The following is a 24,266-nucleotide window of genomic DNA, read 5'->3' on the forward strand; positions in this document are numbered from 1 at the left end:
CTACGTCCATCCTGGGTTGGAGCTTCATCGGGTGTGTCTGCCCGGGAGCGGGGCATGGTGTCTCTGCTCCAGAGAGCAGAGCTGTCGAGTCTCTCTGGGCTCACTTCCTCTTCCTCCCAGCATTCTGTCCTGTTTACTCCACCCACCTATGTTTTAACCTATGAGGGCCAAGCAGTTTCTTTATTGCTTAACCAATGAAATCAACAGATTGATATATGACACTCCCACATCATGGGACCACCTTTGTGTGAGCTCTGATTCTCTTTTAGACAGATTCAACCTGATGTAGTTCAGGGTGGCCTTTAACTCACAGAGATCGGTCTCCCTCTGTCTCTTTGGGGTTAAAGGTGTGTGCCACCACTGCCTGGTCTCTGTGACTAAATGGTGGTTTAGCTCTGCACTCTGATCTGCAGGCAGGATCTTTATTTGTTAGATTACAAACAAAATAACTCTACAGATCTGCCTGTATCTGCACCCTGAGTGAGATTAAAGGTGTTCACCACCATGCCCTGCCACACTGCCTACTTGTATAGACTATATACAATATATATAGAAAATCCTGCTTGGTGTATGTTCAACCATACTGTGTGAATTATTTCAGTTTGTTAGGCTTGCTGTGAGGGCCTATGTACATTATTTCATTTAATTTCTAGAGTAATTTATGAAGTTGTTAAATTTATTTGTCTTGTCCCTCTTGAGATAGCTCATTTAAAACATTCTGGAAATCTGTCATTCTTCATTGTCTTCATTTTTGTCATCATGAATATTATTTAATAATTCTTTCCTCATTCTATGTATAATGACAGTAGTATTACCTATGACATCTGGATTATAAAGATAGGATATGAGAATCGGAGGTATTTGTCTTGCCTAGTGGTGACATCTAAGTACAAATTTTCAGAATCCAGAGTCACTCTTGTCTCCACAATGCCGACCCTTCTTCAGTAAACCTCTTTTCTGTTCAATGAAAGTGGAATATGAGGTATGTGCACACGAGTCTTTTTTGCCTTGGTTATAAAAATTCTCCATGATTATATTAATCATCACTTTTGCATAAATGCTGTATTGAGATAGAGTTATACTTTTCTACATTGAGTGATATTTTTTAGTTGTGTTCATGAGTTAAATTAACTTGTTTTAATCAATACCACATTGAGAGAGGCATTTATTCAGTGTAATAGTCAAGAACTACTATATAAGAACTATCGGTCAGTCATTCAGGAATGATGTAAATAGGAATCATTTAAAACATGAGAAAAAATCTGGACTTTGGCTCACAATATTCCTGCAGAAGAGCAGAATACCATAAATAACTCAGTCAAATATCATATAAAAATGACCTCCTTTTGTTTGTGAATAATAATAGTGTTTTAGGCAAATATAAGTGGTGATAATTTGAGGATTCTAAATATGGCCAAAAGATTTGAGAACATTGAACAGCATTGTATACCTCGTTAAAATCTTCAAAGGAGTTGGTTTCCTATGAAAATCTTTAGATGTGTGCAGGTCTTTATGGATGCAGTCTTTTTTATTGTTATTATTTTCATGTTGGTTTTTCATAGCAGGCTTTCTCGGCATAACCCCAGCTGTCCCAAAACTCGCTCTATAGATCGGACTGGCCTCGGACTAAGAGCTCAGCTTGTTTGACAGTTTTCCCCTGAAGCAGGGTCATTGTTATTTTTGATTGAAAAGCTTCTGCAAACTGACCAAATGATTGAGAGAAAATCGCTCTGTTTCCTTTAGGAAACCACAATAGGGCAGGGTTAGCATTATTTGGTAAATCCTATAATTTTGTTAGCATAGTGTTTGGAAAGCAAATTTATAATCTGAGTTTGAAATTTTTCCCAGGGTTCAGAGAATGGTTTTGAAATTCATTTCTGTGGCTTACATTTGCAAGAAAGAATAACATCAGATATACAAAATAACACAGGTTAAGAGGACATAAAACTTTGCATTTTAATATACAATTCGTGAGGCGTGGAGGTAGAATTTACATCTAATCAAACTAAGCTGCAAAAGTAAAGCACACAGTTCATGAAATCTTCAATTGATTTTCACAAACTCAATGCTAACAATGATCTTGATATGATTTCTTGAGATTAATCTACAGCTAGATGTTGAACCCCTCCCAACAGGTAAGTTTAGAGTGAGTATAATATGTTCTCTATCAACGATTGAGATGTTTATACCTCAACAATTTTAGCCAAAATACAAAAGATGTGACATTGGTTTACACACGCAAGCAAACATTTTTGAATTGGAGTTTACTCAGGACAATTTTATACACCCCAAATTATGCATTATTGGAAATAAACACCGAAGTTAGAATATAAATATGTGATATCATCATCTCTCCTGGGTAGGATTTTTATATTTCTTTATTTTGGAAAAGTTCACATTGTATCTCAAACACTATTTCCTATAACAGTGTGTGTATAGAGACCTATTGCTTTCTTTTGTTCACTATAAATCTGGCACACTTTGCATATTGTGTTCAGTTTATTGCTATTTTATATAATGTATCATATTGATTTACATGATTATATTATTTTACAGGTGTATAATAGAATTCACTGTTCTTTCCAGGCAGTAGTAATTCATGCCTTTAATCCTATCATTTAGGAGGCATGGGTAGGCAGATCTCTGTGAGTTCCAGGACAGCCTGGTCTATAGAGCAGGTTCCAAGACATCCAGGAATACACAGAGAAAGTCTGGCTCAAACTCCTGCCCTCCGAAAGAAGAAAAATAATTCACTGTTCTTAGAGTTGGTGGATATTTTTCTTGATTTTTTTAAACATAGAAGCCTACTTACAGTTACTTTTGAGAGTCCCGGTGCTGTGACACCCCTGGGAGAATGGTAAGCAGAACAGTAGCAGAGTGGCATTAATGGCATCTCTGTGTTAATAACGTGTGTATGCTTGTTTATAAACTCATGATTCAGAAAAAAGTGACAGTTTATGGCATTTTCATATGTTGTTGCAATCGTTGTAAGCTGCAGAAGAACCCTAAAAACCATTTGGTTTCTCAATAAATATAAATTTAAAATAAAAAAAAAGAAAACCATTTGGCACTGAAGTAGGAGAACTACTTGGTCCGGGTAGCTCGAAGTCAACTTGGGTCTTTGTTTCTCAAAGAATTCCTTTATAACTAAATACTGTTTCTTTTCTGAATGATTTTCTGCTTCAAACGTGTTGTCTCATCTTATTTGCCTTCTAAATTGCCAGTATGTATAAAAAGATAGAGAAAACATAACTACATCTCCAAGAAAAGAAAAATAAAGCCTAAAGTGTTGGCATAAAGCCTTCAATGACAGCTCTTCAGAGGCAGAGGCAGGAGGATCTCTGAGCTCAACTCCAGTCTAGTCTACAAACTGAGTTCTAGGACAGCCAGCCCTACACAGAGAAATGTTGTCCTGAAAGAAAAGGGAAAAATATCCTCAATAATTCCCATTTCCCACTAAGTATTGTAGGAAATTAAATCTTCAGACTCTAAGGTCATTTGTCACTTAGTTCAACTCTTTGAGTATCTTCTGTGTTTCAAACACAATCTCATAAAAAAAACCTTTTTTATGACTTATAATCAAAATCCCCAAATTCTGCACTGCAGTTACTTTACATAAATGTATTTTATTGTGTTTTTATTTATAGAAAACTAATATTGGTTACATGGAAATACCAAACTGGTGTAGAGATTTTCCTAGTAATTTTATTTCATTGACTAACAATTCATTCTGAGATTTAAAAGGCTGCCTTTGTCATATTATTGATGATTACATGAGTAAATTATTGCTATCCCATTACCGACAATATGGTTTGTGTGAGAAATCATATATGTCAAATGCAAAATTCATCTATGTCAACAGACTTTTCTTTTGTGAATTCTGTTTCCAATTATAAAACTTGAAAATTTTTGTTTTCTTACTCTGCAATGAATATAAAGTCAGTAATTTATTACAAGAAAACAATGAAATGTAGAAAGATAAAGGATCAGAGCTGAAGAAATTGGAATGATATCATTGATAAAGGGATATTGTTGATATGAACTTTGATAGTTTCACCAACAAGAAATGCTGAATATTTGAGATGTTGGATGTATTAAGTCTGATTTGATCATTACACAGAAGATGCATGCATCTAAACTTTATAAATCTTTTCAAGAAGATTTAATTTTTTAAAAAATATAAGAAAATGCAAATCTACATAGCTAAGGGTACAGTGGAGAACATTGTTCTTATGGAATTTCAGAGGCTGAGACTTGCCTAGCACCAACAGACTCCAAACCACAAATAGCAACAACAAACTAGACCCAACCACTGGAAAAGCTATGTCTTTTCCATTGAATTTCCTGGCAGCCTAAGTAGTAAGAGAGGCTGTGGCTAGAACAGTTCAAATCTGATAATATTTTTATGCGATAGACAAGATGTTAAGAAAATGTTTAACTCTAGGCTTTCAAGTTTACCTAAAGAAGTGAGCCCTCTTTTTCTTCAAGTATTTAGATAAGATTACGATTTTGTAGATATTTAATCTGATGTTATTCAATAAAAGTACCGCTTTCACATACACTCCACTTTAACGTGACTTAAAATCAGAATGTTCAATAAATGTGCATTTTGGAATTGTTTTGGGCAAAGTATACAAAACGTGAAGTTCTCCAGTGGTGGATGTGCACAAGTACTCACGTTTTCAGGCACAAGGTGTCGCTCTTTACTCAGTGAAAAGAGTTCATTCATAAATTGGTCCGAAGAGTCCCGCACTCCGTGTACAAAACCGACTCCATCACGCCGAGTTCTGCTGTCAAAAGGAGCCATTAAAATACCTCGAGAATTCAGCGGCATTTGGATCTGAAGACAAGTGTCCGATACAGGCAGCGAAGGGGGACATTTTGGAGGCCGATTTTATATGCAATGTTAGGTTTTCAGAGAAGTGGATCCTGCACTCTGCAACCTCTGCTCTGGCTTCTGCTCCTCGCAGCCTGGGAAGCAGGGAGCGGCCAGCTCCATTACTCCATCCCCGAGGAGGCCAAACACGGAACCTTCGTGGGCCGCATCGCTCAGGACCTGGGGCTAGAGCTGGCAGAGCTGGTGCCCCGCCTGTTCAGGGTGGCGTCCAAGGACCGCGGGGACCTTCTGGAGGTAAATCTGCAGAATGGCATTTTGTTTGTGAATTCTCGGATCGACCGGGAGGCATTGTGCGGGCGGAGCGCGGAGTGTAGCATCCACCTGGAGGTGATCGTGGACCGGCCCCTGCAGGTTTTCCACGTGGAGGTGGAGGTGAGGGACATTAACGACAACCCGCCAGTGTTTCCTCTTAGAGAACAAAAGCTGCTGATTTATGAATCCAAGCAACCAGACTCGCGTTTTCCGCTAGAGGGAGCATCTGATGCCGACATAGGGGAGAATGCTGTATTGGTCTACAGATTAAGTCAAAACGAATATTTTTCTTTAGAATCACCTACAAATAGCAAGCAGACTAAAAGACCGTCACTTATATTAAAGAAGACGCTGGATCGGGAGAAAACCCCGGAACTTAATTTGCTATTGACAGCCTCAGATGGGGGAAAGCCGGAACTCACTGGTACAGTTCAGCTTTGGGTTCGTGTTTTAGATGTTAACGACAATGACCCGGAGTTCGATCATTTAGAATACAAGGTAAGAATAATGGAAAATGCTGCTAACGAAACTCTTGTCATAAAGTTAAACGCCACAGATAAAGACGAAGGTGTGAACGGGCAACTGGAGTACTCTTTGATGTCAATCAAGCCCAGTGGAAGGTCTTTATTTACACTAGATGAAAACAGCGGAGAATTAAGGGTCAACGGAACTTTAGATTATGAAGCAAACAAGTTTTATGAAATTGAAGTGTTGGCTACGGATAAGGGGAACCCCCCAATGGTAGGTCACTGTACAGTCTCGGTAGAAATCTTAGACATCAATGACAATGCCCCTGAAGTGACACTGACTTCCCTGTCCCTCCCATTAAGAGAGGATGCTCAGCCAAACACAGTCATTGCTTTGATTAGCGTATCCGACCTTGACTCTGGAGTCAACGGCCAAGTGACCTGCTCTCTCACACCCAGTGTCCCCTTCAAGATCGTATCCACTTTTAAGAACTATTATTCCCTGGTATTGGATAGCAGCCTGGACCGCGAGAAGGTGCCAGCCTATGATTTGCTTGTGACAGCCCGGGATGGGGGCTCACCCTCACTGTGGACCACCGTCAGCTTGTCTGTGGAGGTGGCTGATGTGAACGACAATGCTCCAGCGTTCGCGCAGCCCGAATACACGGTGTTCGTGAAAGAGAACAACCCGCCTGGTGCGCACATCTTCACGGTGTCTGCCACGGATGCGGATGCACAGGAGAACGCACTGGTGTCCTACTCGCTGGTGGAGAGGCGGGTGGGCGAACGCTCGCTGTCGAGCTTCGTGTCTGTGCACGCGGAGAGCGGCAAGGTGTTTGCTCTGCAGCCTCTGGACCATGAGGAGCTGGAGCTGCTGCAGTTCCAGGTGAGCGCGCGGGATGCTGGTGTGCCTTCCCTGGGCAGCAATGTGACTCTGCAGGTGTTTGTGCTGGACGAGAACGACAATGCTCCCACGCTGCTGCCCCACGGAGCTGTAAGAGCCGGCGGGTCAGTGAGCGAGCTGGTGTCTAGATCAGTGGGTTCAGGGCACATAGTGGCAAAGGTGCGAGCAGTGGATGCGGACTCTGGTTACAATGCTTGGCTGTCTTATGAGCTGCAGTCGGCGTCAGGGAGCATGCGCAGTCCCTTCCGCGTGGGTCTGTACACTGGAGAGATCAGCACAACGCGTGCCCTGGATGAGGCGGATGCCGCTCGACAGACTCTGTTGGTGTTGGTGAAGGACCATGGAGAGCCTGCACTGACAGCCACAGCAACTGTGTTAGTGTCTCTAGTGGAGAGCGGCCAGGCGCCAAAGTCCTTTTCACAGACATCCGGGCGTGCTTCAGTCTCAGAGACGTCGCTGGTGGATGTCAACGTGTACTTGATCATCGCCATCTGCGCGGTGTCGAGCCTGCTGGTGCTCACGCTGCTGCTGTACACCGCGCTGCGCTGCTCGGCTTTGCCTGCTGATAGCGAGGGCGCCAGTGGACCTGGGAAGCCCGTGCTGGTGTGCTCCAGCGCGGTGGGGACCTGGTCATACTCACAGCAGAGGCGGCAGAGGGTGTGCTCTGGAGAAGGTCCGCCCAAGACCGACCTCATGGCCTTCAGTCCCTGCCTACCCCCCCACCTGGATAGAGATGAAAGGGAAAGACAGGAATCTGAATCAAATCACAGTGGACAGGTGAGTTTTTGACAAATCCCACCTTTCCGGTAAATGCATATGAAATGCAGAATTCAGTTTTAATGGAGAAACTTGAAACAAATATTCCACATTTTGAGTGCTGTTTCAAAAGAATAACCTCTGTTAGTAAAACGCCAGATATGCATATATTCAGCCTTTAAATCGTATAATCAGGATTCTTCAGGTAAGAAGTGCCTCATTTGTTTCAAGATTTGGTTATAAAACATTAGAAGGTCCCAGGATGACTTCACCTGAAATAATCATTGTTTTACCTACGCTAAGTGATATCAGTTCGTATCTAACTCTCAGTGAAGTGGATCAACAGAGCAGGTTACTTAGATTGGCTCCCGTTTGTCTATTAGCAGTACTTAGCTTTGCTATTCTTGCTTTCTCCGAGTAGTTGCTTTAAACATGTTTCTCTCAACAATGGATCCCTTGTCTCTAGCTCGGAATTGATTTACTGTCCCCCGGCTATTGTTAAATATCACCTAGCACACACGGTAAAACTCATCTTCAAATTACTTGGAGAAAAAAAGTCCAGTCTTGTATTCTAACATGGTGCTGTTATTAAACAAATCCTCCATTCCTGATTTTTCCATGAAAACACAAGAGATTTATTAAGAAGGCTGACTTGTGCTTCCAAAGTAAACTAAGCAAATAAAATTGTTCCATCAAATCATGCACACTTGTTAGTTGCCATGTCATATGTGTATGAGCTGCTCACTTGCATCCTTTCCTGAACTTTATATTTTTCCAGAAAGGAAAAGTTAAGTCTATGATGTGCAAGCATACTAATAATTATCATTTCATTATTTTCACCTTTTAAATCCATTGTAAACACCTTATCACTAATATCTTAATTTTGCATTTCTCTAGCCACATCTAAAGAGTCTAGTAAAGACCATTTATATCCCTGTGAATCTTCTAGCTCTGTACTTCTTACATAAGTGCAGAAGTGAAGATTCAGTCATACATTTGGGGCTCATTCAAAGCACTCTCTCCTAAATTGTACAATATATCATTTGGCACAATATTCTGGAGGAATTCATATTGGAGATCATTCTTGAAACTTGGATTAAGAGCATTTATTTTATTTTAAAAGTATTACATTTGTTTATTTATTTGTGTGTGCACATACCATAGCATGTGGAGGGCATTTGCAGGAATCCATTCTCCTCTTCCACTGTGTGAGCTCAGAAGATTTACCACTATGTAAAAGGACCGGCAGTAAATTATTAGATTAAAGATTTTGATGTGGAGGTTGATGAAATTATAAAGTTCATGCTAACTATATTATTATATTGATATGCTCTTAACTGCTTATATATGGCAATCTTTAATTACTGAATATAATTATGAAAGGTCTTTAATCCCTCCTTTCCTCACTATCACCATTATGACTTTCTGAGAACTATAAACTAAGTAACTACTAACAGGAAAAGATTTAGAAGCAAAAATGTCAGTATCAAATTCACACTTTTCCTTTAGTCAATAAAATTAGGACCCAGCAAAACACCCCCCAACAGTCTTTTGGATATTAGCATTCTATTGTCATGTCAAAATATTGTGGAATTTAGAGACTTTGATTCAGCATTTTAGTTTTTTGAGACAGGGTTTCTCTATGTATCAGAGACCTAGCTGTCCTGAAACTTGTTTTGTAGACCAGGCTGGCCTCGAGCTCACAGAGATCTGCCTGCCTCTGCCTCCTGAGTGCTGGGATTGAATCAGGCACCACATGCCCAGCTTGATCCAACATTTTAAATGAAACTGCTTTATTCTTGCCATTAGTCTGTTCATGTGCTTTGCTTTGAAGTGTGGGAGGCATAGCAGCTGCATGAAAAGCCATTACATTTAAGCAACAAACAGCAAGAAGCGACACCTCTCACACTCATGATGAATTCTAATGTTCTCTAGGTTCACGAATAAAAGAATTTTTATATAGAGTATTGTTGAGTTTCAAAACATTACTAGTTTCTTTTTATGGAATGATGGAATCCTTCACTTTCTCCAGAAGTTCCCAAGAAGTGCTATGAAGAAAAATCACATTGTCAGTTGTAAGCCATGAAAGGTCAGGGGTGGGCATACTACCTATCCTTCCTTCTCCATGGAAAAGACACATTAGAGTAGTTTGTCACACCTTATCTCAACGAAAAATTTCTGATAAACTTTGAAAAAGAAAATATTTTAAAAACACAAAAGAACTATAATACACCAATTAAACAGCATTCACAAACCATCCATGGGAATATTTAAAAGTTGAACTAGAGTGGGCCAGGAAACGGTGATCCAAACGAAGAACCCAAGGATCTTTCTTGTATTTGCATAACCAGTCACGTGATGTTGGTATACAGTCAGAGGAAGAAGAATGTTTTGGTTCGAGATCCCAGAGTCCATCCATTTACAGAACAGACCCAACTGCACAGAAACCGGAATAACCCATGAAGCTTATTAAATAAATACAGAAAAGACAGACTGCTTATAAAGTATCTCATGAATGCTACCTTAAAGCCGACAGTTCCAACCAAGAGGCCCCCAGTATCTAAGATGCTGTTTTCTTGGCGAAGAGGCTTGAAATTGTCTGCAACACTCCTGCTCCTTGCAGCCTGGGAGTCAGGGAGTGGCCAGCTCTAGCTACTCCATCTTCTTGGAGGACAAACGCAGCACCTCCGTGGGTCGCATCGCTCAGGACCTGAGACTGGAGCTGGCGGAGCTGGTGACCCTGTTCAGGATGGCGTCCAAGGACAGCGGGAAACTTCTGGAGGATGGTTTTTGTTTTTGTTTTTTTCTTTTGGTGTTTTGATAAGGGTTTCTCTGTAGCTTTGGAGCCTGTCCTGGAATTAGCTCTTGTAGACCAGGCTGGCCTCAAACTCACAGAGATTCTCCTGCCTCTCTGCCTCCCAAGTGCTGGGATTAAAGGCCTGCGCTGCCACATCCAGGTCAGAATGGCATTTTGTTTGTGAATTCTCTGACAGACCAGGAGGCACTGTGCATCCGCCTGGAGGTGACTTTGGACCACCGCTGCAGATTTTTCTTGTGGAGATGGAGGTCGTCGAGAATATCAATGATATTTCTTCCATGCTTAGAGAAAGAGAACAAAAGATGCCTATTTATTTTCTTTTTAAAAATGATTTATGTATTCTTATTTTATGTGCCTTGGTATTTTGCCTGCACATATGTCTGTGTGAGGGTGTCAGATCCCTTGGAACTGGAGTTACATAGAGTTGTGAGCTGTCATGTGGGTCCTCTAAAAAACAGCCAGTACTCTTTACCACTGAGCCCCTAAAAGTCTCCTGAATCTGCACCTCTGTGCACTCAGTTTCCTCTAGAGGGCGCTTCTGAAGCTAATATTGACTTACATTGTCTTCCATATAATATAAAATTGAAGAGCATTTTACTCTTAAAATAATGATTAACAAAAAGATAAAAGAATACCGCTTGTACTGATTCTTTGGAAGTTGTTGGACAGAGAGGAAACATCAGTGCTTTCTCTGTTGTTAACAGTCTTTGATGATAGTAAGCCAGAGCTAACAGGATATATTCAAATGCAAACAACCATTCTTTGCCTGGCAATATTGGCGCACACTTTAAATCACAGCTCTCTGCAGGTAGAAGCGGGGGGGGGGGGATCTCTGAGTTCAAGGCTAGAATAGTCTACAGATTGAGTTTCACGGCAGCCAGGGCTACACAGAGGAACCCTGTCTCAGAAAACCAAACCAAACCCAAACAAACCAAAAGTGAAAAACAACAATGAACCAACCTGGATATGAATGACTCTGCACCAGAGTTTGATAAACCCACTTGAAATGCCAAAACAACACCTGAGTAATTCAACTAACCGCTTCCGATCTAGATGAAGGCCAGAATGGAGAAATTTCCTATGGGTTCTCAATGATTCAGTCTACTAGTGAGAACTTTAAGTTTTAAATAAATCCAGACACATGCCGAAATGTGGTGGTACTTTCTTGTCATTCTCTGTCCTAGAAGATGCTCAGGTGGGAACAGTAATCACCCTGAATAGATGTGTCCGACTTTGACTCAGGTACCAACGGGCAAGTGAATTGCTCTCTAATATTCACGTCTTTTTAAGCTGCTGTCCCACTTCAAATATTACTGTTCTACAATTCTGGGCAGTTCCCTGGAACATGAGACCACAACCGACTATAAGATGGTGGTCACCGCCCGGGACTGGTCTCGCCCTCGCTGTGGGCCACCGCTAGCGTGTTCGCGGAGGAAGCTGAGGTGAACTACAATGCGCCCGCGTTCGCGCAGCCCCAATACAGGGCGTTCCTGAAGGGGAACAATCCGCCTGGCGCGCACATCTTCACGGTATCGGCCATGGATGCGGATGCGCAGAAGAACGCGTTGGTGTCCTACTCACTTGAGCTTCGTGTCTGTCCACGCAGAGAGTGGCAAGGTGTTAGCGCTGCAACCTCTGGACCATGAGAAGCTGGAGCTGCTGCAGTTCCAGGTGAGCGCGCGGGATGCTGGTGTGCCTTCCCTGGGCAGCAATGTGACTCTGCAGGTGTTTCTGTTAGAGGAGAACGACAATGCGCCAACGCTGCTGCCTCACGGAGCAGTCGGAGCCGGCGAGTCAGTGAGCAAGCTGGTGCCTAGATCAGTGGATTCAGGGCACGTATTGGCGAAGGTGTGCGCAGTGGTTGTAGACTCTGGTTACAACGTGTGGCTGTCTTTATGAGCTGCAACTGGTCGTGGGCACACGCAGTACCTTCCACGTGGGGTCTGTATACGTGTGGGGTCACACCAGGCGAGTGGTGATTCGCAGCATCAGTGCCTGGTGGTGATCATAAAGGACCATGCAGAACTGGCACTGACTACTACAATCACTGTGTTAGTGCCTATAGTAGACAGTGCCCCAGCACTAAAGACCTTGGGGGTGGACCTTCGTGGGTGCTACCATGCCAGAAGCATCGCTAACGGATGTCCACGTGTACTTGACCATCGCCATCTGTGCAGTAATACCCAGCCTGTTGGTGCTCTTGATGCTGCTGTACACACATTCTGGTGCCCAGCCCCACCAACCGATGGTGCCTGTGGGCTTGGGAAACACAGGCTGCTGTGGTTCAGTGGTATGGGCAGCTGGTTGAACTTGCCACAGAGGAGATGCGATCATGTTGTGGAGTGGTGCCTTCTAATTCAGACCATATGGCCTTCAGCTCCAACCTTCCGCTTAAATTCTTCAATCGAAGCAAGGCACTGATAGCACATCGGCCCTTTTGCTTTTCTTAATAACTAGGCTTTAACTATATTATTGTTTCCTTAATTTTTCTTTCTAATTTTGTGTTTTGAATCATTGACTGTCTGAGGTTCTCTGATTTCATTGTAGATATTTAGAGTTTTTATGTATCATGCGGTGAATAACTTATATAGACATGCAATGGAAAATTTATTTTATTTTTGTATTTTTCTTGCTATTTTTGAATGATTAGCCTTGAAAAATATTAGTGTATGTATGTATATATGTACATGTATCATATATATATATGTCAGAATTACAGAATTATATGCATATTACAAGAGTAGGTCAAATATATACATATATATGATCAACTAGGGAATATATATATATACACACACACACACACACATATATATATAATCTACTGTTAGGAAAATAGCCTTATCAATAACTATACTAATCTTTTGAAGCAAGTTTTATTAAATCCTGGTCAGGAAGATGGACACTGGCCAAGTCCATACCGGGGATACCCAGAGAATGGTGCCTAACTACGTTGGACAGGGCTTTATAAAGGAAAACCCCATAACGCTACACACTTCCCGCCTTCACCCAATCAGGGGCAAGCATATATCCTGACATAATTGCTGTCTACCTATCTCCTGCTTATTTGTGATCAAGAATATCTTGTGAAGTTGGAACAATCAACTTTATTTACCGAAGAGAAAACATGAGGCTTGTTATATTACATAAACAGACTCCAGCATTCCAGGAAGTTATCTGTCTTTGGGCAAGTAGGGCTTATAGGTTAGAGGCCCTACAGGGACTGAGTACTAGAGTCTAGGCAACATTTTCTTCAGGAATAGATAACATATCAATAGTAAGGTTTCACAGATGGAATATAAGTATGAACAAAGGAGTATTCTCTTGAGAATGTGAACTTGAAAGATCAGTGGTTGGAAGATTACAAGATGGGAAAACTTGTAGAGGATCTTCCACAAACACTTAAGTATCAAGCAAATGAACAATCCCCCAAGACAGGATTTCTCTGTGTAGCTCTGGCTGTTCTGGAACTTGCTCTGTAGCCCAGGCTGGCCTTGAACTCAGAGATCTGCCTGTCTCTGCCTCCATCTAAAAGCTGGTTTTAAAGTCAGGAACAGCCAAAGCTTGCTGAGCAATTGAGATTTAAATAATTGTGGTAGTCACGGATAGAGGGAACCACATGCTAATCCAGGCTAGTGAAGAGAACCACTCAGATAATGATTGACTCAATATAAATGATAAAGCCAGTCGTGGTGGATCACACTTTTACCTCCTGGAACTCCCCAGGCAGAGGCAGGAGGATCTCTGTGAGTTCAAGATCAGGCTGGCCTACTTAATGAGCTCTTGGGCAATCAGAGCTACCTGTCTAGAGAGACCTTGTCTCAAGAAAAAAATGAATATAAATGATAAGAGAAAGAAAAATGAAGTAGAATAATTCCGGAAAGCCCAATACTGATTTATTGATTTATTTAGTGGTTTACTTAAAGCACTGCTTACTGCTTGTTTGCCAAGCCTTTGCTACCGGAACAGAAAGCCCCGAAGAAATGGCTGAAACAATGGGTGTTTCCGTTAACAATCTGCTGGCTGCCACGTATGCTTCTGTGAAGTCTCACTTGCTTGTTTGCCCTCCTTTGTGGGTTTGGAGTATAAAATAAGAATGCAAACTGGACCCGTGACCAAGGCATTTTGGGAACTATCCTGGCTTTTGCCACTATTGCTCTCTCTCATTGGTGTGGGAATGCTTATGCTAGGAAGACTCTCACAACAAAAGTTCAGTGACATGTATATATTTAGGTTGGTGTACTGGGGAAATGACTTGTATGTGTTTGAGCAAGTAGGAATTGAAAGGGATACTTAAGAACCTGTTCCTAACCAAAGAACCTTTGTACTGGAATAGCATTATGATTCAAAAGATGATTCTAGAACACATAGTGGGTGGTTATACACACACACTGAGGACTGATTCCTTCCAGAAAAACATACATTAATGAAAGGACAGAAATCACAGAGACAAATGGAAAAAGGAAATATTGAAGAAATTGAAGAATTGGATTTAATATTGAAGAAAAGGATTTTGATAGGCACACATGCTAATTTCTAACAGTGCTGCAACAAATAATCACAGATTGGGATGAGACATTTGTTTGTCTCACAAGTTTTGAGGCAAGAAGTCCACAGTGAAGGCATAAAGCGTTTGTAAGAATTGAGGGACTGTTTCCATTTCAAGAGTAAAGCATGTTAGAGATAATGGAGCAGGAGAGAAAAAAATCTATTCTTTGATTCTATTGGTTTCTGGTGGTTGTTGACATTCCTTGGATCTGACTACCTCACTTTCAATTTCTGTCCTTATAGTCACATTGCTTTATCTTCTTCATGTTTTATTACCCATGTTTTTGTTTAATAAGGACCCATGTACGACCTGGAGTCTCATTAGTTACTATGTAGAGTTATTTCCATGAGTCTTAAGATATGGGTGTATCTTTTGAGGTACCATGATTCAATGGTAGTCTTAGAAAGATGAAAAGTAGATAATGCCTCTGCCATCAAGGCTGGGTCCTGGACATCTCACCGGGGGCAATGTGAGATTAAGAAAAACAGACACAAAGTAGAAGCCAAAATGGGGTGAGGTGGGCTGTATGCTTGGATGAAGACATGGCAGCCCCCTCACCAATACTCAGACTTTTATTTTATATCCTGGGAAAAGAAAGGAGTGATTGGGGAATCTCATGTTGGGTGATGAACATGTAGTCTTCTGGAGCAAGGAAATTGTGAGTGGAGCCTTCTTCATGGCTGCCTTCTTAGTAAAAAGGGCAACTCTTACACAAGCATCCTGCTTCAGCAAACATCCTAGTCTCAGGCATGGAGGAAGCATGCCATTCCCTTAGCTGTGAGACCTGTAGACATGGCTATACTCTTGTCTAGAATGCACTCCCAGGACTTCAGCTGATCTTTGCAAGGTAACCAAGATTGAAATTCAGAGTTTTTCAAGTAAATGTTAGGAGTTAGAAGTGAAGAAAAGAAGAGGGATAGAATATTTTTTCCTACAAGTTAGAGGTGTTTGAACATTGTAGCTGTGTGAAGAAGGAACAATGGAAGGCAACATTAGAGATAAGGCAAGCAGCATGGAAAAGAAGATGGTGATAATAAGACTAAGAGAAGAAAATAAAAAATGTTGTCAGAGCATAGGGTTAGCCTACATTTGAGGGGCAGATGGCAAAGTGGTTAAGAGCACGTATTACTCTCATAGAGGATTCATAGTGGCTTCCAATCACCTAGGGAACTTAACGCCCTCTTCTGGCCTCCATGGACACCAGGCACACTCATGTACACACGCCCACATGAAGACAAAATACACACATTAAATAAAATAAATAAATTGATAAATGAATAGATATTGTAAATAAGTGATGCTGTAGGAAGAAAGTCCTTGATGTCATGCTTGATGATTTATCTTAATGGAAAAAACATCAATCCACATGGTAGGAATGAAGTTGAGAAATTGAGAAACAAAAGAAAGCATGAAAAAGATATCTGTGGGTAAGAGGAGTACATTTGAGTGTCCAGATAGGTAAAGGGGAATGCCAGTGTCTAGAGTCACCATAGATAATAAACAGCTTTATACTGAAGATCAATAGGAAGAAGAAATAGCGAACTGTGTTGGAAACTGAAGAGGATGTTTGAGAAGTGAGATAAACAGAAGGTTGATTCTAGGGTGTCTACAGGGCATACTGCGAATGGTTGACTTATGTGAAGAGGTAGGTGATGTGTTATGTGTACAACTTTAGACATGAATCAGGAGGAGCATGTAGTAGAAATGATGGAACAGAAGAGGGTTGTGTGAGCAAGAGAATACAATGCTCCACATGGACTTCAGAGGTGAATGGGGGTAGAGAAATGAATCCAATGGTCATTCACTATATAATTATTTACAGAGTAGGCAATGTAATACTTGGCTATACAATTTATAATATAAAATTGGAGTCATATATAATTTGTGTTTATTTTAAGGTTTTGTTGTTTTTGTATTTTATGTATAAGAGTGCTCTGTTTTTCTGTATGCCTGAACACCAGAAGAGGGCATTAAATCCCTTTATAGATGGTTGTAAGCCAACATGTTGCCAGGAATTGAACTCAGGACCTCTAGGAGAGCAGTAAGTGCTCTTAACTGCTGAGCTATCTCTCAAATCCCTACATTTATATCATATAAAATATATCTTTCATTGTACTGTTTGGCCTGGAACTTTATGGCTTGGTGTAGCATTAATTTTAATTGTTCTTAATAATAATAACTTGGAGTCAGCTATTGGGGGGGGGGAGGAAGCTGAAGGATCAGAGAAGCAGGGTCATAAAGTTCCAGTCCAAACCACTAGACCTCTTACCTCTACCAATGCTTAATCTTGTTCTTTGACTGCATCCTCAGACTGTTGCTCAGACTGCAGTGAGCTCCTGTCTCCTCCCGCCTTATATTCCTCTCTCTGTCCAACCACACCACTCCTTTTATCCCAGCACTAGGGAGGTGGAGACAGCTCTGTTTCTCTCTTGGACAAATTCAACCTTGTGTATTCCGGGGTCCCTTGAACTAACAGAGATCCCTCTGCCTTTGTCTCCTGGGTCCTGGAATTAAAGCTATGTGCCACCACTGGTGGTGTCTAGTGACTTCGTTCTGCACTCTGATCTTCGGGCAAGACTTATTTGTTAAAGCACAAACAACATTATTACTACAACTCTGTAGCTATACTAACAGATAACAGGAATACTCTTTTGCTAACACTGTATTAGCATCATCGCCTAGCTACTGTCACGTACTTGGAAAAATTAGAGTTAAACAATACCAGGGTTTCTTCTACTGCTGATGGAATTAAGACATTGTAGGAAAAAATATTATCCCACTGGTAGTAGCTTAAGTTATATTAAAGAATAAGATGTTAGTTCTTGGTATGTTCTCTACAGGGTGAACTGAAAACAGCAAAACAATGTTTTAGATAGATTGTTGTGTGTTTATGCACACACAAACACACTACACATAGATGCATCCTTTGAAACACAAACATTTCATCCACTCTTGGACCTCCTGAACACGGTGTATTGTTTGAAATCTGGTATGTAGCTGCCCATGTGTTTAATGTGATTGTTATGTTTCCATTTGGAATCAATGACTGTTAATGGGAGAAGATCTTAAAAGATGAGAGGAAAATGAAATTGCCAACAAAACTCTCAGGACTGTGAAAACTAGAGACCAAAGCCAAATTATAATATTCACTGATTTAAAATTTCACGCACACATGTTTAAGTTTGTGGAACATTGCAAGACGAATACCACTTGTTAATTGCTCCTGAAGCTAATAGAGGAAATCATTTACTGTTCCTGGAAGGACAAATATTTAACTCCTAAATACATACTTGCAATGGAAAATTCAGAAAGTGTAAGGAAGTCAAGGCTTCTATCAATGGAAAATATGAAGCCCCCGTGATCGCTGCACTTACACATTCGTGCCTCATGGTGTCGCTCTTCACTGAGAACTTTTCTTTTGGCAAAGAGTCACTTCCTTCAGAGAACTCGTTGTGAATTCTTCAGTACTAGGACGTCGTCAAGCCAGTTTTTGAGAGGCATTTTCAGGTAAGGTATTCTGTATACCGTAGCTTTCATTGCATCATTCTGCGTGTACCATGTGGTTACCCTGGCGAAGAAACCCAGGATCCCGGTGCCTCCTGCTCTGGCTACTTCTCGCAACCTGGGAGGCCGGGAACAGCCAGCTGCGCTACTCGGTTCCGGAAGAGGCCAAACACGGAACCTTCGTGGGCCGCATCGCTCAGGACCTAGGGCTGGAGCTGGCAGAGCTGGTGCCCCGCCTGTTCAGGGTGGCGTCCAAGGACCGCGGGGACCTTCTGGAGGTAAATCTGCAGAATGGCATTTTGTTTGTGAATTCTCGGATCGACCGGGAGGCGCTGTGCGGGCGGAGCGCGGAGTGTAGCATCCACCTGGAGGTGATCGTGGACCGGCCGCTGCAGGTTTTCCATGTGGAGGTGGAGGTGAGGGACATTAATGACAATCCGCCTGTGTTTCCCGAAACCAACAAAAGTATCCTGGTTGCAGAATCAAGGCCTCCAGAAACTCGATTTCCACTAGATGGCGCATCGGATGCAGATATCGGAGTCAATTCCGCCTTGACCTACCGATTGGATCCCAGTGATTATTTCGCTTTGGACACGCAGAACAATCGTGAGCGAACTTCTTCATTATCACTTGTGTTAAAGAAATCATTAGACCGAGAAGAAATTAAGGAGCATAGATTACTACTAACAGCTAGTGACGGAGGCAAACCGGAGCTGACTGGCACAGTTCAGCTGCTGATTACTGTCCTCGATGTGAATGACAATACTCCAGAGTTTGATCGGTTCATTTATAAAGTTAGAGTGTTAGAGAATGCAGGTAACGGAACACTGGTGATTAACTTAAACGCCACAGATCCAGACGAGGGTACTAATGGAGATATAAGTTATTTCTTCAGGCGGCCTGTATCCCCTGCGGTGGGGTATGCATTTTATATAGATCCCAGCAGCGGAGAAGTTAGAACGAAAGGCCAACTAGATTTCGAAGAAAATAAATTATATGAGATACCCGTGGAGGCAGTGGACAAAGGGAATATCCCAATGACCGGCCATTGTACCCTTCTGGTGGATGTACTAGATGTAAATGATAATGCCCCGGAGGTCATGATTACTTCTCTGTCACTCCCAGTCAGAGAAGATGCCCAGCCAAGCACTGTCATAGCTCTGGTCAGTGTATCCGACCGTGACTCTGGTGACAACGGGCGGGTGACCTGCTTCCTGACCCCTCATGTCCCCTTCAAGCTGGTGTCCACTTTCAGGAATTACTATTCGCTCGTGCTGGACAGCTCCCTGGACCGAGAGACCACACCTGACTATAAGGTGGTGGTGACAGCCCGGGACGGGGGCTCACCCTCACTGTGGACCACAGCCAGCGTGTCCGTGGAGGTGGCTGACGTGAATGACAACGCGCCCGCGTTCGCACAGCCCGAATACACGGTGTTCGTGAAGGAGAACAACCCGCCTGGCGCGCACATCTTCACGGTGTCCGCCACGGATGCGGATGCACAGGAGAACGCGCTGGTGTCCTATTCGCTGGTGGAGAGGCGGGTGGGCGAGCGCTTGCTGTCGAGCTTCGTGTCTGTGCATGCGGAGAGCGGCAAGGTGTTCGCACTGCAGCCTCTGGACCATGAGGAGCTGGAGCTGCTGCAGTTCCAGGTGAGCGCACGGGATGCTGGTGTGCCTTCCCTGGGCAGCAATGTGACGCTGCAGGTGTTTGTGCTGGACGAGAACGACAATGCGCCAACGCTGCTGCCCCACGGAACTGTTGGAGCCGGTGGGTCAGTGAGCGAGCTTGTGCCTAGATCAGTGGGTTCAGGGCACGTAGTGGCGAAGGTGCGCGCTGTAGATGCGGACTCTGGTTATAACGCATGGCTGTCTTATGAGCTGCAGTCGGCGTCAGGGAGCCTGCGCAGCCCGTTTCGCGTGGGTCTGTACACTGGCGAAATCAGCACAACGCGCTCCCTGGACGAAGCAGATGTGCAGCGCCAGCGTCTGTTGGTGCTGGTTAAAGATCATGGTGAACCCGCATTGACTGCTACGGCCACGGTGCTGGTGTCTCTGGTGGAGAATGGTCAGGCACCCAAAATCTCTTCCCTCGCTTCCGAGAGCACTGCATCGTCTGAGGCATCGCTTGTAACAGTCAACGTGTACCTGATCATCGCCATCTGTGCGGTGTCCAGCCTGTTGGTGCTCACGCTGTTGCTGTACACCGCGCTGCGCTGCTCGGCGACGCCCACAGATGGAGCCTGTGCTCCAGGGAAGCCCGTGCTGGTGTGCTCCAGCGCGGTGGGAACCTGGTCATACTCACAGCAGAGGCGGCAGAGGGTGTGCTCTGGAGAGGGTCCGCCCAAGACCGACCTCATGGCCTTCAGCCCCAGTCTCCCTCCTGTGCTAGGCTCTGCAGAGGAGACATGCCAGAGAGAAAGGCAGGTAGAAAATTTGAAAGAGGTAAGTTTATAATATAAAGCATTAATTTCACTTATCTTCCTTCCTTTTTTTTTCTTTCTTTTTTTGGTTCTTCGAGACAGGGTGTCTCTGTAGCTTTGGAGTCTGTCCTGAAACTAGCTCTTGTAGACCATGCTGGCCTCGAACTCACAGAGATCTGCCTGCCTCTGCCTCTGCTGGGATTAAAGGCATGTGCCACCACCACCACCGGGCTCCTTCCTTTATTTGTGAGACAGGGTTTCTCTGTGTGTCTCTGGCTGTACTGGAACTCACTCTGTAAACCAGCCTGGCCTCGACACCACAGAGTTCGCCTGCCTCTGCCTCTTTCTCTGCCTCCTGAGTGCTGGAGGCACTGGGCCTACTCTAGAGGCGTGGGCCGCCATCACCCCGCCTATTTTTAACCTTTCTAACAGTTGCTCATTTATGATATTTTCCTCTCAGTCTTAAAATATTTCATTACTGGCATTGGATTGGACACTAAGTATTGAAACATTGTCAGAAACCATACTGAAATGTCTCAATCTGGAAAAAAAATGTTCTTCTTGTGTTTCTTTTTCTTTTTTCTTTTTGGTACACTTAATAGCTCAACATGTTTATTTTGTAGTTAGCATTTTAAATAAAATGGAAAGTCTGGAAATATTTTACAAAATACAGTGATACAAAAATACTAAATCATTTAAGTTTTAGTCTTAATGTGTTCAGATAGCCACATATTTGGTTATTTTTAAAGACTTCATAACTTTTCACTTCTGGATGCCTTTTGTTTTCTTGAGATAGGATCTTGCCAGAGAGCCTAAGTTGGGCTCTCGTTCTTGGTCCTTGTCTGTGCTCCTGGGTGCAATTTCTGGTGCAATCCACCACATCTGGTAACAAATACCTTTCTCCCCCTCACAGTGCATTTTATTGATCGGTTGAGTGATTGATTGTGACAGGTTGTCCCGGTGTAACTGTGGCTAGCCTGGAACTCACCGAGATTCACCTGCCTCCGCCTCCTGAGTGTGGGGATTAAAGAGACATACGCCAGCATAGCCTATTTGTTTTTTTTTAAAGGACTTTTCTGGGTGGTCTTTCATTTGTCATCCTCCAGAGTCCTTGGCTCTCAGCTCTCTGTGAGAAGCACTTAGTGAATTTAATTTTCAATTTCTGTATATCAAAAACTTGAGCATAAATATTTATAGTTACTTGACCCTGACATTCATTAATTTATTATTTAAACTCTGGCCTGTGTTTCTACTGAAAAAAACCCCACCATTTCTTGTGTTTTCAAAAATTATTTTATTTTATTATGGGTTTTGCCAGATTATGTCCACGGCTCACATGCATTTCATGCCTCAAGTAACCAGAAGAGGGCATCAGAACCCCCAGATCTGGAGTTAGAGGAGGTTGTGAGCCTCCATGTGGGTGCTGGGAACTGAACCCAGGTCCTCCGCAAGGGCAGCCAGTGTCTTAACCACTGAGTCATCACTCCATTGTGCTGTTTTTAAATTTAATATTAATTTTTTGTGCGTTTTAATTTTGATAAACTTCTATGTATAAGTATTTTTGCTAACCATTTAACACATTTCCCTCTAGTTTCTATGAATTGACTTGTTTTGCAATAATAATAATAAGCATTAAAAATTATGTATTAAAATATGCCTCTCATTTTTTTATTTTATGGATTTTAAGGTCTATAGGTTCAATTTAAAAGGTTCTTAAAGGTTGGAAAGAAATTCATTGGATTGGAGATGCGGCTCAGTGGATGCATATAGTGTATGACACACTCAGCTTCCTATCACCAGTGCCAGAAAAATGCAATATTTTACCAATTAAACAGTTATTCAGTGTCCTATATGCCAGTCATACTCTAGACATTAGCAGTTTTTCAGTGAAGTTCATTGTTTTGTGTAACTACAAATATGCATTCGGTATTATTTTCCCTGTGCCTGAAGGTTTTCTCTAATACTTACTGTAGTGTTTGTACTCTGCCAATGAATTCACTCAGAGTGTCCTGAGAAAAATATTTATTACCACTCATTTACAAGAAAATATCTTTACCAGGTGTAGTTGAGCAGAGCATATATATATATATATATATATATATATATATATATATATGTGTGTGTGTGTGTGTGTGTGTGTGTGTAATATACATAATATACATATATATATACATACACACATATTTCTATTTTTCACATTGTCTCTTGGCTTGTGCAGCTTTGGGTGAGAAAATTGCTGCCATTCTTACCCATGTCCCTGTATATGCATATTATTTCTGGATTCCTAGGGTTATTTTCCAAAGTGTCTTTTTAAGATCACTGAAGTCTAAATATTTACTGTATACTCCCTAATATGGTTTTCTCTATTTTTCGGGGGGAGGTTGCTGATGCTCTAGGATCTGTGGACTTATCATTTTCACCAAATCTGGGAAACTTCAGCCATATTTCTTCCAATATTTTCCCCTCTTCCGTCCTTTGTGGGACTCCAATTGCACAGTGCATATATGTTGGACTACTTGATATTGTTTTGTAGGTGTCGGAAGCTTTGTTCACTTTCCCTGTTCCTCACTTTGGAGAGCTTTGATTAGTATATCTTCAAATCCACAGATCTTTCTCTTGGTATTGCTATTGCTATTCATCTTAATCAGTATATTTTTGCATTTCATACACTGTATCTTGTATTCATGTAAGATTCTATTTGAATATTTTCAGTTTTATGATATTTACCTCCATATCTTCATACGTTCATCTTTTGATCTCTATGCTTTAAACAAAATATTGCTATTGTATGTGTATTTGTGTGCATGGTGTGTGTGTGAATGTTCCATAGCGTACATGTAAGGATTAAAGGACAACTTTTCTGGAGTTAATTCTCTCTTTACATTCTTTTTTTGTTTGTTTGTTTTGTTTTTTCAAGACAAGGTTTCTCTTTGTAATGACTGTTTTGGAACTTGCTTTGTATACCAGGCTAGCCTTGAACACCACAGAGATCCCCCTACCCTCTGTCTCCTGAGTGCTGGGATTAAAGGTGTGCACCACCACTGCCTGGCATCTCCTTCCATTCTTTAGGCAGACTATAGGGATCAAACTCATGTTGCCAGAGTTGAACCAAATTGCCCTTTCCTACCAAGTCGTCTCCCTGGCCCTGCCTCTGTTCTTGAGTATATGTGTATTTTCATAATAGATGTTTAATTCTCTTATTTTGAGACCGGATTTCTCTGTGTAGCCCTGGCTGTCCTGGAACTCACTCTGTGAACCAGACTGGCCTTGAACTTAGAAACACACCAGCCTCTGTCTCCCGAGTACTGGGATTTAAAGTTTGTGCCACTGTTACCCTAAAGCCTTAACACTGTTGTCTGCCTATCTAACATTTTGTCATTACTTGGTTTGCTTCTTCTGTTGTTTTCTTTCCTGCATGAATTTTATTTTCTTCTTTGTGTAACCCGCCTATTGGTGGTTGTTATATCTAGGATCCCAAATATAGTGGCATCTCGAGACCTAGGATAGGAATGCCACAGTGTATCTTATAATTGTCACTAAACATTCTTCAAACCACAGCACAGCTATTCATAACAAAGAACTACCATCTCAAAGTGTCAATCACGCTGCTTTAAAGAATGTTGGACTTGGTGCTTTATTAATCCTTTATTAATCCAACATTCTACTGAAGACATTGTCCAGTGCTCTGTGTTTTAGG

General features: G+C 42.1%; 1 protein-coding gene across 10 annotated transcripts in view; it reads left to right on the forward strand.

Annotated features, from left to right (window-relative positions):
- Positions 1 to 24,266, forward strand: part of LOC121442981 (protocadherin alpha-C2) — a 207,965-nt gene that overhangs the window by 71,387 nt on the left and 112,312 nt on the right. Inside the window, exon 1 of one of the 10 annotated variants that reach the window (XM_041644640.1) lies at positions 4,904 to 7,297. The exons of 8 other annotated variants lie outside the window; for them this stretch is intronic. In XM_041644640.1, the coding sequence (XP_041500574.1) occupies positions 4,904 to 7,297 (2,394 nt within the window). Of the gene's footprint in view, positions 1 to 4,903; positions 7,298 to 18,136; positions 20,592 to 24,266 lie in introns of those variants that run through there. One more of the 10 variants, XM_041644642.1, reaches the window with a different exon arrangement.

This window comes from Microtus oregoni, unplaced genomic scaffold, assembly GCF_018167655.1.
Source record: "Microtus oregoni isolate MIOR12 unplaced genomic scaffold, Mior012 000098F_ref0000018, whole genome shotgun sequence".
In the NCBI taxonomy this organism is placed as follows: Eukaryota; Metazoa; Chordata; class Mammalia; order Rodentia; family Cricetidae; genus Microtus; species Microtus oregoni.